Source organism: Schistocerca nitens, chromosome 2 (genome assembly GCF_023898315.1).
Source record: "Schistocerca nitens isolate TAMUIC-IGC-003100 chromosome 2, iqSchNite1.1, whole genome shotgun sequence".
Classification (NCBI taxonomy): Eukaryota; Metazoa; Arthropoda; class Insecta; order Orthoptera; family Acrididae; genus Schistocerca; species Schistocerca nitens.
In genome coordinates this window covers 257,162,374-257,181,201 of record NC_064615.1, presented here as the reverse complement: position 1 = coordinate 257,181,201, position 18,828 = coordinate 257,162,374, and the positions used below count along the sequence as shown (strand labels likewise).

The 18,828-nt window shown below is 38.5% G+C and overlaps 2 protein-coding genes across 5 annotated transcripts in view; both read left to right on the top strand.

The window, feature by feature from the left end:
• The first annotated feature begins 2,967 nt into the window (after nucleotides 1–2,967).
• On the top strand, nucleotides 2,968–3,625 carry LOC126234965 (uncharacterized). Its single transcript, XM_049943703.1, has 2 exons — nucleotides 2,968–3,084; nucleotides 3,131–3,625. Exons 1-2 carry the CDS (start codon nucleotides 2,968–2,970, stop codon nucleotides 3,623–3,625), a joined length of 612 nt encoding a protein of 203 aa, XP_049799660.1.
• A 1,367-nt stretch (nucleotides 3,626–4,992) lies between these two features.
• Nucleotides 4,993–18,828, top strand: part of LOC126235980 (uncharacterized) — a 159,625-nt gene continuing 145,789 nt past the window's right edge. For all 4 annotated transcript variants that reach the window (XR_007544855.1, XR_007544854.1, XR_007544856.1 and 1 more), the window contains exons 1-2: nucleotides 4,993–5,109; nucleotides 14,079–14,172. Coding sequence is in view for 1 of the 4 variants with exons in the window: in XM_049944959.1 (XP_049800916.1) it covers nucleotides 14,095–14,172 (78 nt within the window). In the remaining 3 variants the exon portion in view is untranslated. The remainder of the gene's footprint in view (nucleotides 5,110–14,078; nucleotides 14,173–18,828) is intronic.

Sequence of the window (18,828 nt, the reverse complement as noted above, 5' to 3'; positions counted from 1 at the left end):
ACATTACTTTCCCAAAAATTTTGGATAAAGCTGTTAGAAGGGAGATTGGACGGTAATTGTTGACAGCAGATCTATCCCCCTTTTTATGCAAAGGTATAACAATAGCATATTTCAGTCTATCAGGGAAAATGCCCTGTTCCAGAGAGCTATTACACAGGTGGCTGAGAATCTTACCTATCCATTGCAAACAAGCTTTTAGTATTTTGCTGGAAATGCCATCAATTCCATGTGAGTTTTTGCTTTTAAGTAAGTTTATTATTTTCCTAATTTCAGAAGGAGAAGTGGGTGAGATTTCAATTGTATCAAATTGCATAGGTATGGCCTCTTCCATTAACAGCCTAGCATCTTCTAATGAACACCTGGATCCTACTATATCCACAACATTTAGAAAATGATTATTAATAATATTTTCAACTTCTGACTTTTTGTTCGTAAAGTTTTCATTCAATTTGATGGTAATACTGTCTTCCTCTGCTCTTGGTTGACCTGTTTCTCGTTTAATAATATTCCAAATTGTTTTAATTTTATTGTCAGAGTTGCTGATTTCAGACATGATACACATACTTCTGGATTTTTAATAACTTTTCTTAATATAACACAGTAGTTTTTATAATGTTTGGTAGTTTCTGGTCACTACTCTTTCTTGCTGTCAGATACATTTCCCTTTTCCGGTTACAAGATATTTTTATACCCTTAGTAAGCCATGGTTTGTTAGACTGTTTCTTACGAGTATATTTAACTATTTTCTTGGGGAAGCAGTTTTCAAATGCATTTACAAAAATGTCATGAATTAAATTATATTTTAAATTGGCATCAGGTTCACGGTACACCTCATCCCAGTCTAACTGCTGTAGGCTTTCCCAGAAATTTGCAATTGTTAAATCGTTGACTGAATGTACTACTTTGGAGGACTGTTTAGTGTGTTTTAAATGCAAAAGCAAAGGTCATATCTCGAGGAACTGTCCCAGTGATGGTGGTGGTTCTGCAATGTTATCAACTGTGAAAACATTGTCACAAGAAATTCCAGAAGAAACTTTGTTGAAAGTATGTAATTTACCTACGAATGTAGATGTATCAGAATGTGACGAGTGGTATATTGATAGTGGCGCGACACATTACTTTAAAAATCGTCAAGACTGGTATGTTTTATACACTTCTTTTGATGTACCACAGAAAATGTACAGTGCTAAAAATAATGTGCATATCGAAGCATTTGGGAGTGGCCGTATTAATGTTGAAACTTTTAATGGAAGTGAGTGGACCTGACGATATATTTTGAAGATATATGGTATTGTCCAGATTCTACTTGTGATTTATTTTCTGTTAAAAAGGCCAGAGAGAAAGGTATTGATCAAAGTATTAAAAACGATGGTAAAGTATGGTCATTTTATAGAGACAATATTCCAATTGCTATTGCATTGTCTAAAAGCAAGAATGAACTTTATCGCTTGGCAGTGAAACTGATTAAGCAAGGGTAGTCCTGTGTAGTAAAGGAAGCTTCTGATACTCTTCAATTGTGGCATGAAAGGTTTGGGCACCAGAACAAACAACATGTCCGATCATTTTTGACTGATCATGATATCAATGTAAGGTTAGACAAAGAATTACGTGAAGGTTGTATGCTAGATAAACATCATAGGCTAGTTTTTGGTCCACCAGTTGACAAGTCAAGTAGCCCAGGTGAATTAATCTTCGCTGATGTCTGTGGTCCAATGGAGGAAAATGGTTTAGCTGGCCATCAATATTTTCTTGTTTTTAAAGATGATTTCTCAAGCTTCAGAGAGATATATCTTTTGCGGAAAAAGGATGAGGTAAATGAGAAGTTGCCAAAATTTATTGAGTTGGTGGAAACACAAGCTCAATGTACTATTAGAGAACTGCGGACTGATGGTGGCAAGGAGTTTGACAATAATGATGTGAGAAGATATGCTGAGTCAATTGGATTGAGACATTCTTTGACTGTGCCGTACACACCACAGGAAAATGGAGTTGCTGAGTGTCAAAACAATATTATCTGCGAAATGGTACGTTCACGGCTTCAGTCAGCAATGCACATTCCAAAAGCTTTATGGGGAGAAGCTGTACTTGCAGCTACTCATACTCTGAACCGAGCTGGGCCAACGAAGGTTAAAGGAAAGACACCAATAGAGTTATTTTTGAGAAGGAAGAGTCAGTTTAATAATCTAAAAGTATTTGCGACGAAATGTTTTTTCTCGATTCCAGCACAGAAACATAGAAAGTTTGATGCCAAATCTCTGAAAGGTAACATAGTTGGTTATGATGACTGTGGCTATCGTGTATACCTTCCAGATAGGCATTCAGTTATTGTTAGCCGAGATGTAAAATTCAAGGATGAAATATTGAAGCAATCATTGAAGAGTGATGTTACCAAATTAGTTGATATATCGACTATGAATTATACAGAATTATCTGATTCTAATGATGACGATATATCAAAAGAAAATGTTACAAGTCTGGATCATCAATATCATGTAGAAGCGACAGGAAATGCAGATGGTCATCGACTTTTGACGGACAGACAAACAATTAGAAGGCCGATACGTTACCTAGATGAACCTGAGCGACCCAAGATGATGATGCTGAGAGAAGTTCCAAGGAACTATCATGAAACAGTGAAATCGTCAGATGTAGAAAATTGGAAAGCTGCAATGGATGAAGAAGTGGACTAACATAAACAGGTTGGTACTTGGAAATTAGTTGATTTACCAGCTGAAAGGAAGGCTATTGGAAATTGATGGGTGTTTACAATTAAATTGGAACATAACAATGACATTGTACAGTACAAAGCATGGCTAGTTGCAAAAGGGTTTAGCCAAACGCCGGGGCTTGATTTTTCTGAAACTTTCAGTCCTGTGGTTAGGTTTGAAACTGTGAGAGCCCTCTTGTGTGTTGCTGTTCAAAGAAATTGGAACATCAAACAATTTGAGATTATAACAGCATTCTTGAATGGTAAATTGGAGGAAGAAATTTACATGCAACAACCAGAAGGTTACGATGATGGCACAGGCCGTGTTGCAGATTGCTTCGAAGCTTGTATGGATTGAAGCAAGCAGCAAAATGTTGGTATGAGTGGTTAAAGTTATACATTAAGAAATCAAATTTGCGGGAGAGTAGTGATGATCGTTGTTTGTATTTTAATGAAAATTTAATCGCTTTATTTCATGTGGATTATGGATTGATCATCGGACCTGGTGAAACAGTTCATAATTACACAAAACCATTACATGAAGACTTTGATATGGTAGTAGGTGAAGTGGATTGTTATCTTGACTTGCAAGTCCAAAGATTTAATGATTGTATGAAGATTAATCAGACTGCATATGTGAAAAGAGTGTTAGCCAGCTATCATATGACTGATGCAAAGCCAATATCATTACCAATTGAACCTGGATGGATACCTGGTAATTCACCACCAGCTACCGATATCGACACTTACCGAGAAATTATAGGCAGTCTCGCATATTTAACATTGTGGACACGTCCAGATCTAGCTTATGCTGTAAATATTGCTTCAAGAGCACAATATTCGCCTACTGAAGCACACCTAAAATTGATTGAACGAATTATTCGCTATTTGAAGGGTACTATAAATGATGGAAAATGAACACTTCTGCTATAGAAGGTGATAGCGACACTGATTATGCAGGTGAAAAATTGACTAGACGTTCAACAAGTGGAGTTTTAATGAAGTTTTGTGGCGGACCAGTAATGTGGAAAAGTGAACTACAGAAATGTGTCGCACAATCATCAATGGGAGCTGAATTTGTTGCTGCCAATGAGGCAAGAAATTGACATTGTTGAAAAGAGTTCAATTCCTACTTTACGCATTGGCAATCAAAGTGCTATTAAATATATCAAACGCGCAGGATTCTATGAACGCTCTAGGTATACTGAAACACTCTATCAGTATGTACGACAGCTAGTCAATGAGAAGAAGATCAATGTCGCGTATAATTCAACACAAGATCAGGCAGCTGACATTCTTACTAAGGGCTTATCAGCAAAGAAGCTATCAAGTATGAAAACTTTGATTGGGATGGAAGAAACTAAAGAAAATAAAGACTAAACTAAATTCTTGATTTGGTGATGATATATGAACTTGCGGGAGAGTGTTAAAGGGTTGTAAATAATATTACAAGTTCATATTTGCTTCTGTTACATATGTGCAAGTTTCTTTGATATAAAGTTAATATTTGGTCTATGTATTCTTTGTATTAGATATCTGTGAAGTATTAAGAAATATATATATAGTTGTTCTATTGTTGATCTTACGTTAAGTTCTGGCACTTTAACAAATCTTTGCGCAATCATTTAGAGGTTGGATACATATATATTATTGCAGTTCTTCACATTAAAAATGACAGAAGTTGTTGTCAGGAGGGAAGTTCATGAACACAATACTAGGGCTAAGTCGAAGTTAGATATACCTAGACACTGGTTAGCAATGATTGGAAATTCACACAAAGTAAATCCACTCAGAATATCCAATAAGTTACTAGTCTTTGCTCGGACCATGGATATAATTAGTTTTAAACACAATTGGTACAACTGGTTAACAGATCACCCTTTTCTATAATGTTAAAGAATACTTTGATTTACCAGATTATTATATTAGCTTTTAAAAACTGTTGCTTTTAATTGTATTATTATGTACTGCATAAAGTTTGTGGAACTAATATTTAAAGCTACACATTGTACTATTGTTCATTGTATATACTTTATATTGTATCAAATTGACGAAACGCATCATTTTGAATTGATTTGTGGTGAATAAAGTTTCTTGGTTCCATCCACTGTCACTAGATCGCAGGCCTATGAAAAGATCGAACATAACTCTCTGTTTGGACAGTTCGATTCGTGTTTAAACATAGTCCCAATGTGCACTGTTTCTTTGAGGGAACACCGAATAAATATGAACGACCATTAGTATCTCGCTTATCGATACATCAATTTTTCAAATCTCAATACTAACTTTAGCCTTATATCTCTGGATAGTAACGCGCCAGTATGAGTAGGTTTCATACTTGCATTGTTTTGTTTGTCGGTAAGGACTTAAGGAGTGTGATTGTTGCGGGGAAAACTGAAGACGTAAGTGGCCATATGCATGCTTAGTATATTGACTGTGAGGTGGCTGATGAGATACGAAATCTGAATAGGTGTTGGGTCGGTAATAATTTATTTTGGGATGCAGCAATGAAACAACCTAGCAGAATTTACCTTGCGAGGTAGCCATTGTTGTCTGCTGTGTCACAGTTCTGTACTTCACTGTTTTGAATCTGCGACATTACCATTGCTGGTAGAATGAAGCAGTTGTTACGATAGTCTAATAATTATGTAGCGGGTGATTGAATGATGCGACATATAAAGTAGTGAAAAATGCACGTATTACATCTGTATCATTACAACGAACGGAACAAGGCATGTGCAGTATTTGGAGGCCCAGTCAGTTTTCGAGGAACCTGGGGCTGGTGATTGACCGTAAACTTCTGGCAAAAATGGTTAGTTACCGCCCCAAATGGATTTTTGAGAGCACCGTAAAGCAGGCGCCTATTTGGTGCGAATTACGTTATTCTGTACCTTCTGTTTGTGCCGTAGTGGTTCGTATGGAATTGTCGCTGGTTGTTGCATTATTTTGAAACAAACTCAGTAAACTGCAGTCCCACTTTGGAACAGACAAATTTAATGTAGAACGAATTGTCTAATTTAAGTTCTGCCTCTCATTTAGCTAGGGATAGAAGAGGAGAAATCCAAGTAGTGATTCATAGTTACAGCCGTGTGTTCCTTGACACGATAACAGGACACGAGTTGTGATTATTGTAGAGTTCAGGTCTTCACTGGATAACGGAAATTATTATGAATAATTTTGAACGATTACTGTACTGTCTGACAGTCAGAAGCCAGGAATTAATAATTTCTCGGTATTTTATGTGGTATTCTTGAGATTGACTTATACCAGTTTTCTCATTCCTTATGTAAATGGTTCATGTTACTATCTTGAAAAACTGTCAAACAAGGGAAAGTCCAGGTTGAAATATCAACAACTGTGGAAAGGATAGATATTGTTACTCACCATAAAGGTACTCACTGTACAGATGTCATGCTGACCTGCAGATAGGGATAGTCAAAAGGCTCTTACACGTTAAGCTTTTGTCCAAAGCCTTCACCAGAGAAGAGAAAAACACACACACATTCACACAAGCAAGCACACCTCACCTGCACATGACACCATCTCTGGGTGCTCAGATCAGACTGGAACTGAAACACGCCCAAATGGAGCAGGAAGGGGGAGTGATTGCAGGGTACAGGTGAAGAAAGAAGAAACAGTGCTGCCTGGTGAAGCATGAGGGGACCAGAGGTGGCAGACAAGGCTACACGGTACAATGTCAGGAGGCTTTGGGGGAGGGAGGGGGGAGAAAAGGGAATGGAAAGGAGAGGAGAAGAGAAGGGGAAAAGATTGGTAGGTGCAGTGGCAATGTGCAGTGAGTGTGGAGACGTGAGTTGGGAGGGTGTGATAGGACAGCAGGGGCAGAAACTGTTGGATGGAGGGTTTGGAAACATAGGTTACTATAGGCTGAGGCTGGGATGATTTTGTTAGCAAAGAATGTGCAATGTTCTGTAAGGATAACTCCCATGTGCTGAGTTCAGAGAATCTGGTGTGGGGGGGGGGGTATTCAGATGGCCTGGGTTGGGAAGGAGCCATTGAAATTAAGCAAGTTATGTTCAGCTGTGTGTTGTGAAGCAGTATGGTCCTCTTTTGCTCTTGGCTACAGTTTGTCGGTCGCCATTCATCCGGGTAGATAGTGATACCAATATAAAATGCTAAGCAATGATTGCAGGAGAGCTGGTACATGGTGCGGCTTCTTTAACGGATGGACCATCCTCTGATGGGGTAGGATAACCTATGACAGGGCTGGAATAGGAAGTGCTGCACTGGGTAGCCTTGTCTGCCATGTCTAGTTTGTGCAAGCTTCACCAGGCAGTACTGTTTCCTTTTCTTCCTCCACCTGTACCCTGATGTCCCTCCCCCTTCCTTACTCCCCTATGGACTTGCTACCGTTTGACTCGTTTCAGTTTCAGTCTGGCCTGAGCAGCCAGAGATGGTGTGTTTTAGGAATACTTGTTTGTGTGAATGTGTGTGTGTTTCTCTTTTCTGATTAAGGCGCAATGTCTTGCTTTTGTGAATACGTGTATGTTTCTCATTTGTGATGAAGTCTTTGACTGACAGATTAATGCATGACAATCTTTCCGTTGTGCCTGCCTGCAACTCATAGTGTCATCTTTATGGAGAGTAACAATCTGTCCTTCCCACAGTTATTGTAACCTTGAAATTATGATTTGTTAATCTCGGAAATATATAAAATTTAAAACAGTCTTGATCGCAATCTTGTTGAAATATTTTTTTATTGCAGTGAGTGACCGGTCTCGACTCTATGAAAGAGTCGTATTCAAACACTGGAGTGGTGGGTGGATACTGCTAGATGAGTTCCATCGACGCTCGTGCAACTGGTCATGTAGGCAGTTACATGAGCGTTGAGGGTCGATGGGACTCATATAGCAGCATCCATCTACCGCTCTGGAGTCTGAAGATGACTCTTTCATGGAGTCGAAACCGGTCACTCACTCCAATAAAAAAATGTTATAACAAGATTGGGTTCAAGACTGTTTTAAATTTTATTTTTAACTGCCTGTAAGATCGCTGAATATTTTTTCAAAAATTTCAAAAATCAGTAATATATGCACCTGTCAGCACCTGCTTTCTTTGGAATTGAAATTAGTACATTCTTCTTGAAATCTGAGGGTGCTTCACCTCTGTCATACACATTGCGTACCAGGTGGAATAGTTTTGTTATGGCTCTCCCAGGGATATCAGTAGTTCTGAGGGAATGTCGTCTACTCTGGAGGCCTTGTTTCAACTTAGACTGTCAGTACTTTGTCAAATTTTGTTTGGAGTATTGTATCTCCTATATCATCTATGTCCTGTTCTAATATTTCCTTCAAGCACATCTGCAAGATATACCGTTCTATATACACCACCCACCTTACAATTTTCTCTTCTTTGCTTAGTACTGGTTTTCCACCCGAGCTCTTGATATTCCTACAGCTGCTTTTCTCCAAATGTCTCTTTGATTTTCCTGTTGGCAGTATCCATCTTTCTCCTAGCTATATATTCTTCTGTATCCTTAGGCCTATTCATGTGTCCTCTAGCCATTCCTGCTTATCCATTTTGCGTTTCCTGTCAGTTTAATTTGTTAGATGATTGTATTCCCTTTTGCCTGATTCATTTGGTGCCTTTTTATATTTTATCCTTTCATTTGTTAAATCCAATATTTCATGTGATATCCAAAGATTTCTAATACGCCTTGGCTTTTTACCTATTTTATCCTTTGCCACCTTCACTATTTCTTCTCTCAAAGCTACCCATTCGTCTTCTGCTTTATTCCTTTCCCCTGTTGTAGCTAATTGTTGCCTAATGTTCCGTCTGAAACTGTCAACGATGTCTGGCTTTCAACGTATCTGGGTCTCATGTTCTTAACTTCCTTCCTTTTTGCAATTTCTTCACTTGTAATCTACAGTTCATAACTAATAAATCATGGTCAGAGTCCACATCTGCCCCTGGAAATGTCTTTCAGTTAAAAATGTGGTTCTCAAATCTCTAGCATACCATTATGTAAACTATCTGATACCTTCTTTCTGGTGTCTCCAGGTCTTTTCTACGTACACAACCTTCTTTCACAATTCATAAACCAAGTTTACTATTGTGACGGGCATTGACTTCATGATTGTTTTGACTATGATAATGCGTTCACTATGCTGTTCGTAGTTTCATACCCACATTCGTATTGCCCTATTCTTTATTAGACCTACTCCTGCATTACCCCTATTTGATTTTGTATTTATAACCCCATACTCAACTGACCCTTTCATCATGCCACCGAACTTCATTAATCTCCACTATATCTAACTGCAACCAATCCATTTCCCTTTTAAACTTTTCTAACCTATCTGCCTGATTAAGGGCTTAAACATTCCCTGCTCTGACCTGTAGATTGCCAGTTTTGTTTCCTCTGATGAAAACATCCTCCTGAGTAGTCCTTGCCAAGAGGTCTGAATAGGGAACTATTGTACCTAAGGAACATTTTACACAAAAGAATGGCATCTTCATTTAGTTATGTAGTAGAGCTGTATGTAGTCAGGAAAAATAACAGTTGTAGCTTCCCCTTGTTGTCAGCCTTTTGCAGTTCCAGCACAGCCAGACCATGTTGGTTGATGTTACAAGGCCAGATCAGTCATTAAGAATGCAGACCCTGCAACTGCTGAAAAGGCTGCTGCCTCTCTTTAGGAACCATGTGCTTGCCTGCCCTGTAATTACATACCTCTCCGTTGTGTTTGCACCTACAGCACGGCCATCTGTATCGTTGAGGCATACAAGGCCCAAGGTTTATGGGGGTAGTTTTCTTAAAAAGGCAAATGTAATAATGAGAATTCACTAAAGAAACATTGGGTTTCTACAAGTGCCAGAGTCTCTTCATGATGGGTAAAGGAATTTTGACAAGAGTCAGAACAAGTAACAATCCAGAAATACTTTCATATTATAAATGATAGAGCCTACTGTAATATATCGAGAAAACTTAAAAATTCATAAACGTGCACATCTTGCTGAAATTAACAGATTAGACAGTAAAATCAAATTAATAAGTACCAAAAATTAACTGTGACTTAAGTTCTTGGCAGCTGGATTGCTTGATAATTTACAACTATTGTGAACTCGCAAACATGACTTCAGATTTCTTCAGATGAGGTCATGAACTGGGCAGAGCTCTTCCAAGCTTGGCTCAATTCTGACCTCAGTGCGAGGGTGCTGCTATTGCTGAGAGGGAGGCATGGTCTTCAGGAGCATCTCCCATACATTGTTGTGGATTGCAGCAAGCCCTCACTAATGCCTGTGGTATCGATTTGCTTTGCTGACTTTGGTGTGGCACCATGTTCTCTGGACGATACCACAACTACCATGTAGAGATCATTCTTTTGTCATTTCTCCTTGAGTCTTTACCATGGACCTGGTGTGATATATCATCACTTTCAAACAGACTTATTACCATATTGTTTGTGTTTCACTCAGTGCATTGGTGCGATTGCACATGCCCAGCTTTTTTTTTTTTTTTTTTTTTTTTTTTTTTATTTCAAGCTGAAATGTTACACTAATTTTTGTCAGAACTGTTTTTGTTTATTAGAACTTTTTGAGAGTTCCTTGCCTAAACCTTGTGAAGAATTGTATGCTTTACTACTTGGAGAAACAGCATTTGGACACTCATTTTTGTTCGAAACAGAAACCTTTTACAAATTCTGCTGCTTTTTACTTGCTAACTTACGTTCTTTGATACTTCTTCCCACTGTTCAAGATTCATTTTTGAATGAGCATCCTTCTAGTTGAACTGACCTCTTTCCTTAGCTGGAGACTGTATTTTGTCTGGGAGATTTTTTCTGCGATTACACACATGATTCTTAACAGAAGAGCTGATTCCTAAAGGGATTATATGATTCCTGAAAGTGTTGTATGTAACCTCAGTATATTAAATTGAAATAATACGTTATGACAATTTTCCAGTGTAAGTTAAAGAGCAAAATAATTTATATAAGCTGTTGCTCAAGAAAATTGTGAACTATGAATAGAAACAAACAGATAATAACTTTTTTTTACAATAGCCTAAAAAGCTTTGCAGTCTTGGTACAGCATTCACTCCTAAACAAGTGAACAACCCATAGTGTAAGCAACATTTCAGTGTAACATTTTTCAACATAAACACTGTAATTATTTTTTTCATAGATGTTTTACAGTAAGATTTCTGACTGTGGTGTTATGTTATAGATTATTTTTTCACTGGAGTTTCATCTGTCACTGCTAATTAAGAGCACAAAGTTTTTACTTTCATGAAATGTAAAATTGTGGATGTGGGGTAATTATTACAGATGTAATGGTAAATTAATTTCGTAAACTTTTATTCATTAGTTTTAAAATGTAAAAAGTGTTTCTGAATATTATTCGACCCAAGGTAGACATCTATATTAAAAATATGATAATTTTCTGTGAAATTGCCAATTGTTTTATCATTAGCTGTCTTACCTGAGTAGCTAAATGCTGGCTGCTTTGTCTGTTGGCCCTTGTCAGAGGTATTAAAATTTATGGAGGACATGTTATTGGAATGAGCACAAATTGATTAAAGTTAAATGCCCACTTGCTCATATACGAAATTTCTGTGAGGATACCTTGTTAGGGAATAGTCATGGCTGCAACAGTTTTTTACTAAAATAATTTGAACCCCAATTACCACAATAAATTCATTTGTAGGTAGGTTCAGAAAACGATCCAGCAAGTACAGTGGTGGAATGTTACTAAATTTATTAAGGAAGCCAGCTGAAAAGCTCTGCCATTGGAAACCACTATGTATAGTTGTGTACAGTGTGTAATAAAGATCCTACATGTAACAACTACATACATTTATCACAGGGAAGAAAAACAAGAAGAAATAGAGTAAAGTACAAAAAGAAATACAATAGACAACAATAGTTACATCACTCAGTACTGTTAGATAAATTTGACTATAATCAAAAACAGAAACCAAGGCCCTCTGACGTCTGTTATTCAGGTCTAGGGAGTTGATGGGCCAACTTAAAGTCAACATACTTTTTGTAATATTGTATGCAAATATCATTTTACTCATAATAAGTCCAGACTCAACACATGAACTGGAAATAAAAGCGCATCAAGGTGCATAAGGGTTCTCAGATATTTGAGTAAGAATAATTTGTTTGTAAATACAAGCAGGACAATACTCATGCGAACAGATCAGCAGAATCAAACTACATTTGTCTTGAGCTTGCAGAATTAGTGCCAAAAGAAGCAGGAAACTATAAACACTCTTAAATCTTTAAATACTGAAAGTGTGTAATCTATCCACATATAACTTACTCCCTCACATAATCCTGCAGAGGTAAACCTAAGGCAACTAAATCAGCTGAATACATTAATTGTGTTCTTACTATGTGTCTTTGAAAAATGTTTGTAGTTATAGACTATATTGCATAGTTTTGTTCAGCACAGGCACACATGCTTATAGTACAAGGAAAGTAAATAATACTCTCAAGATTACAAAGGAATTAAAGGTAATAGTTGCCAGCAGCTGTTGATTTGACTCAGTGGTAAAAGTTGAAAATTTGTGCCGGACCAGAATTTGAACACGTGTCTCCTGATATCATGTCTCAAAGAACAGACACCACGTATATAATTAAGGTTAGGAGAGCCAGTGATCTGTCCAGTAGAGATGCACACCAAGCTTGAACTCCTAAGTTAATCAGCGAGATGCTGTGAGTAATGAGAATAATTGGCAGAGGGCGCTACATCAGTAGTGTGTTGAGAATTTAGGTCTCAAGGGAGGTGTGCAAGAGTAGTCCGTGCAGTTGCAATGACCATTGTGTGCAGATGGCATAGTGGTCAGTGCATCTGCCTAGTAAGCAGGACACCCAGGTTCAAATCCAGTCCAGGTACAAATTTTCAACTTCGACTGTGGATTTAAATCAATGACCACTGGCAGATGATGTCTTCAATTCCTTAGTGTCTTGATTCATAGTGGGTGCAGGATCAACATGGTGTCTGTTTTTTCAGACATGTCTGAAAGAACAGATACCACACATACAAAATAATAATCTGTCATTAGGTTGTGCCAACCCCCTCCCTCCCTTTCTTCCCTTTTCTCATGTATCATAGACATCTCTTCAAATTAGTGGTGATTATTTACAACATTCACAAGGTTTTCCATTTGTTTAAAGGCCTATGCATTTAAGATATGAGAACTCTGCAAATTTTGAGTATTTCTTATTTGCTGCCTACTGTTTGTATATATTTGTAATGTGCAAAAAGGAAAATTAATGAATCATGCCGTCCACAAAGTCTTCCCTGACCTGGGGTTCTGGGTGACTTTATTGAACTGTACCCCTTTTCCTAAACCTTAACAACCCTTGAAACTTCATGACAGATTAAAACTGTGTGCCAGACCGAGACTCGAACTCGGGACCTGGCAGAATAGAAGCTGTGAAGACGGGTCGTGAGTCATGCATGGGTAGCTCAGGTGGTTAGAGCACTTGCCTGCGAAAGGCAAAGGTCCTGAGTTCGAGTCTCGGTCCGGCACACAGTTTTAATTTGTCAGGAAGTTTCAGATCAGCACACACTCTGCTGCAGAGTGAAAATCTCATTCTTAACAACCCTTTTCCTTTGCCCTTCTTTCTTCCCCTTCAACCCTTTTGCCAGCAGATGGAGCCACTGGCTCTAAAAGCTTGTAAGCTTTAATAAATTTAAATGTGTGTTTTCCTGCTGCTGCTTGGTGAATAGATTTTTTATCTATCCAATTACAAGGAAAATGAATGATAACATGAGTATCAGTGTTTGCTGTGTATTTATGAATGTCAAATTAGTATGTGGTTTACAGTGCAGATAGTGTTTGATAAATCCAAAGTTACAGGCTTCTTTTCCATTTGTGCCCCAAGGTTTATTCTGATGTGTAAAAGTAGCTTTTGCTTATGGCACTGCTTTATGTGTATGAACAAGAAACCGTGCAGTGGTTTTGATTTGTTGCAAATGTTAAATTTTTATAGCTTGTTTGATAAGTTTAGTTTTTTTTTTTGTTTTTGTAGCTGATACCCAAAATTTCTATTGTAACCACTCAACATTGGCTTAGGGGTGAAAAATAAGTAAATGAATAAATACATAAATGTTTCACAAAATATAATTGTCTTGATGATCAAATTAACATAGTGGTGGAATGGAAAGGTACATCACTTGCAGTGAGTTGAAGTTAACTAACAAATAAAACAATGTGTTTATGGTTTATTGACTGATTTTCTTATTAATGTTTCATATTTTGCTTTCAGAATGAAAGTACAGACCATGTTTATTGGAACTCAGTTTACTGTCAGATAAATGTCGTAGATGCTGTATTCTGATTAGGAATGTCAGGTGTTTAGGTGTCCAATTTTGTGTTAAGATGTTTTTTTTAATTTTCCAGGTCATTGGTTTCTGAGATGGACAAAGAAAATCAAATCAATGTTGCAGCAATAAAATGTGGTATCCTTGAAATAGAGACTGAGGCAATAAAACAAGTAAGCATTTATTACTAATTATTAGATCCATAGTAAATATTTAATTTTTAAGATAAGTGTTCGAACTGGAGAAAATTTGTGAAGTTTGGTAGCACTGATTTATTCAATTGGCAAGATTAGAGATTTGATGGATATATTACGTGAAGTGTCACACTGAATTGGTTGCTTCAGGCTCATGCTGACCTTGAGACTGTTTGGTATTTTAAGGATTCTGCACATTTTTGAATCTACAGTTGTTTTGAGCTTACCACGTGGAGGCAACTGATCATATCTGAGAATACAGGTAGTGTCCAAGATTGAAAATCTTTTGCATTGTTAAATTCTGTTATTTCTGAACACTTCAGGAACAGTGCCTATGGAGAATACACATGTAGCTTCTAATAGTTATTGAACATTCTTCTGTTCTGTCTGAATGCTTGTGGAACTGTATCTCCAGACTCAGAAGTAATTTCTTTCTCAGTTTTTCGTTACATACAGCAATACTGTAATTCACATGGAAATGGAAAGTCCTGATGGAATACAACTAATGGAAAGAGTAAGGCAAATAACAGAGGCATTGAATTACTGATAGGCACATAAACAAGACTGAGAATGTTCATAAACTTTCACGGCTGCATTGTCCCATCCAGCTACATTGTGCTAGCTCTGTAGCTCAACTGGTGTGAGCGTTTGTGTGGGGAAGCAAGGGCGAGGATAGAAAGAAGGCAAGGAGCAGGAGGGAGAGTTGGGAAAATGTAGCTGCAGACAGGGAATGAGAGACAGAAGATGAGTTGGATAGGAGTATGGCACCAAAGAGGTTGCTCTAGAACTGGCAGGTGGGGCTGTGTGTAGCACACAATGACTTGGAGGAGTGAATTGGTATGGAGGGATTTATCACAGAAAGAGGGAGACTGCACTTACTGTCAAAAGTACGATCAAATGGGGTATGAAGTGAAATTTGTGACTGAACTGAGGATTTTATGGTAGTGATGATGCAGCATGTTATCTTGGATAGAGAGTCATCGTCAGATGTAGAAATAACTTTGTGTGTGCCCCAGGGAAGTGTGGTGGAGCCCTTTCTGCTCAGGTTATATATTAAAGACCTTGTGGCAATATTGATAGTAAAGAATTTTTGCAGATGACGCAGTTATCTATAGTGAAGTGCTGTCTGAAAGAAGATGCATAAATATTCAGTCAGATATTGACAAGATATCAGTGTGGTGCAGGGATTAGCAACTTGCTTTGAATGTTCAGAAATGTAAAATTATGCGCTTCACAAAATGAAAAAAAAAAAAGTAATATTCTATGACTGTAATATTGATGAGTGACTGTTAGAATTGGCCAGTTCACATAAACACCAGGGCGTAACACTTTGTAGGAATACAAAATGGTATGCTCACATAGGCTCAGTCATGGGTAAAGCAGATGATAGTCTTCAGTTTATTAATAGAACACAGGGGAAATGCAATCAATCTACAAAGGAGATTGTTCACAAATCACTCATGCGACCCATTCTAGAATACTGCTCCAGTGTGTGGTGTCCGTAACAGATAGGACTAGCAGGGGACATTGAATGTATACAGAGGAGGGAAATGGTCACTGTTTTACTGGACCTGTGGTAGAGTGGCACGGAGATGCTGCAGGAACAGAATGGGCAGACTCTGGAAAAAAGATGTAAACTGTCCCAAGAAAGCCTGTTTAAAAACTTTCAAGAACTGGCTTTAGATGATGATTCTAGGACGATACTAGAATCCCATACGTATTGCTCACATAGGTATAGTGTTAGTGGTGGTTTCATTCTTGTGGACAGCTGATTAGTGGCCATGATAGACAACATGATTGCATTCACAAGTTACTCTGCTGCTGATAGAATAAGGTAGTGTGTATGTGTGTGTGTGTGTGTGTGGGGGGGGGGGGCTTTATGGATACTGAAAGGTGAGGTTACCATCTGACTGGGCTGAAGTTGGAGGTGCTGGGTGTTGGAGGGGTGCATTCGAGAGGTCGGCCTCTGGGTCTTCCATGGGTATCACCCATCTGGCAAGGGGTTGGGAGTAGTCATAGTGTAGGGATGGCCTAGGATATTTCATAGATTGTATACATATGAGAATATTGCATTGGGAGGTGTGTGTGTGTGAAAGGTTGTGGGTAGGATGTTTCTCATTTCTGGGCATAATGATAAGTAGTAGAAGTGCTGCAAACTAAGATATGGTTAAACAAAGGAAAGTCCAGGTTGGAATATCAGCAATTATGAAGAAGGATAAATTGCTACTCACTGTAAAGAAGACACATTGAGTTGCAGACAGAAACACAGGAGAGATTGTTACACACTAAGCTTTCGGCCAAAGCCTTTTTTCAGAAAAGAAAGGAAAACACACACACACACACACATATTCACGCAAGATGGCACACATCGCATAGACATGACTGCTATCTCTGGCTGCTCTAGCCAGACTGCAACTATTGCATTGAACAAAAGCAGCAATCCAGAGTGGGGTAGCAAAGGGAGAGGGATAGCAGAGTGCGGGTGAGGGGATAGAAGCACCCTGTCTGGCAGAACTTGCAGGGAATAGAAGGCAATAGAACAAGGCTACCAGGGGCAGTGTTGTGAAGCTGTGAGGGTGGAGGTGGGGGAGTAGAAAAGGAGAGGAGCAGAGAGGAGAAAAGAATGGTAAATGCATTGGCAGAAAGTGGCACACAATGAGGGTGAGGGGGTTTGAATTGGGAGGAGGTTATAGGACCGAGGGAGCGGAAAGTGTTGAGTGGAGGATGGGGCAGTAGGTTATCATAGATTCAGGCTGGGATAATTTTGAAACCAGAGAATGTGTTGTAAGGACACCTCCCATCTTTGTAGCCCTGAGACCAGATCATGAAGATTCGTCAGTGAATCAGAACCAGACCAGCAGTTTTGGGTTTAAGGAGGCTAGATAGACTTCCTCTAGACAGCCCATAAAAAGGTTGACATAAGAGGGTGCCATGTAGGTGCCCATGGCTGTGCTGCAGATTTATTTAAATTGCTGGAGTGATGGCAGGCTGGGGAAGGCAGGAACAGAGACAGAAGGCAGAAGGCTCTCTGCTCTGCTGCTGTAAACCATGTACACCAAGAGTGTGTCTGCTCTGTGTCAAAACTGAAAACAAAGAGAGAGACTTCACTGTCCTCTGCTCCCCAGAACAGAACCAGTAGCAACCACATGACTCCTTTCTCATGCCTCTCTGTTGGCTGGTTGGTGATGTGGGCTCTTAAGTTCATCTGAAGAGGGCTGAAAGCATACCCTGCTTCTGCCCGTAAGAGCCAGGCGAGGTGATTGCAAGTCTTCTAAGGCTCTGTCAAACTCTGAGTCTAATACCAGACCCCCACTATGTCTCCCAGATCAACTCCTGTTTCATCATCTATCACATCAACAGACAGTTCCTCTCCCTCATAGAGATTGTCAGTGTGCTTGTTTCCACTTGTTTACTCTCTCTAATCTGTGTTTAACAGTGTAATCCCTTTTGCATTCAGTAATGTGGATGCATTTCTTTTTAATTTCACTGAAGATTGATTTTAATTTGCTATATGCTGAATCTGTTTTTCTGATGACCACTTGTTTTTCCATTTCTTCACTTATTCCTGCAGGCATTTTGCTTTAGCTTCCTTGAACTTCTTGTTAATTTTATTCCCAAGTGACTTATGTTGCTGTATTCCTGTCTTTCCTGGACATTTTTTACTACCTTCTTTTGTTGATCAGTTGAAGTGTTTGTTCTGTTGCCCAACATTTCTTTGCAGTTAACCATCCTTGTACCTGTATTTGTCCATCAAACTTCTGCGACAGCTCTTTCCAGAGTTGTCAGTTCCTCTTTAACTGAACTGCCTACTGTAGTACTCATTATTGCAGTATCTACCGCCTCAGTGAATGTCAAATCCATTTCAGCATCCCTCAGTACTTCAGTATTCCACTTCTTTTCACTTTGATTCTTCCTGGCAATTCTTTTATGCTCTAGCCTACCCTTTGTTATTACTAAATTGTGATCTGAATCTTTCTCTGCTTCTGTGTATGCCCACAATCCATTATCTGATTTTGGAATAGCTGTCTCATCACGATATAATCCAGTTGATATCTTCCCATGTCTCCAAGATTTTCCCAAGTAAATCTTCTTACCTCATGTTTATTGAACAATGTTTTTGTTGTTACTCGCTGTAATGTAATGCAGAACTTAAGAAATCATTCTCCTCTCTTATTTCTGCTATTGAGCCCATAACTTTTGTCTCCCATTCCTTCCCCTACTACAGTATTACAATCCTCCCCATACTGAGTTATGTGTCGAATGTCCTTATTTCCTTTCTCTGTCTCTTCACTTTCTGATCATGTCATTGGCATGTATGCCTGAGCAATCATTCTTTTGTTGATTCTGGAGAGAATAATCTTATTATTCGTATGTTATTTGTAAGTCTCACTGCCATACCTTCCTATTCATTAAAAATCATCATACCATTCGTCACTGCTGTTAATGTTACCCTTTATTCATGTGGCCAGAAATCCTTATTTTCTTTCCACTTCATTTTGTTGCCCCACATTGTATCTAAGACTGAACCTTTGCATTTCCCATTTCAGATTTTCTACCTTCCCTACCACATTCAGGCATCTACAAATGGAAAAGTCCAGGTTGGAATATCAAGAATATTACAAAACGTAGAGATTG

What these genes read in the sequence shown, in the direction of transcription:
- LOC126234965 (XM_049943703.1), top strand. Translation starts at nt 2,968, where the DNA reads ATGGTAAATTGGAGGAAGAAATTTACATGCAACAACCAGAAGGTTACG. An exon ending in AAGCAAGCAGCAAAATGTTG is followed by an intron (nt 3,085 to 3,130) that starts GTATGAGTGGTT and finishes AATTTGCGGGAG; the next exon opens with AGTAGTGATGATCGTTGTTT.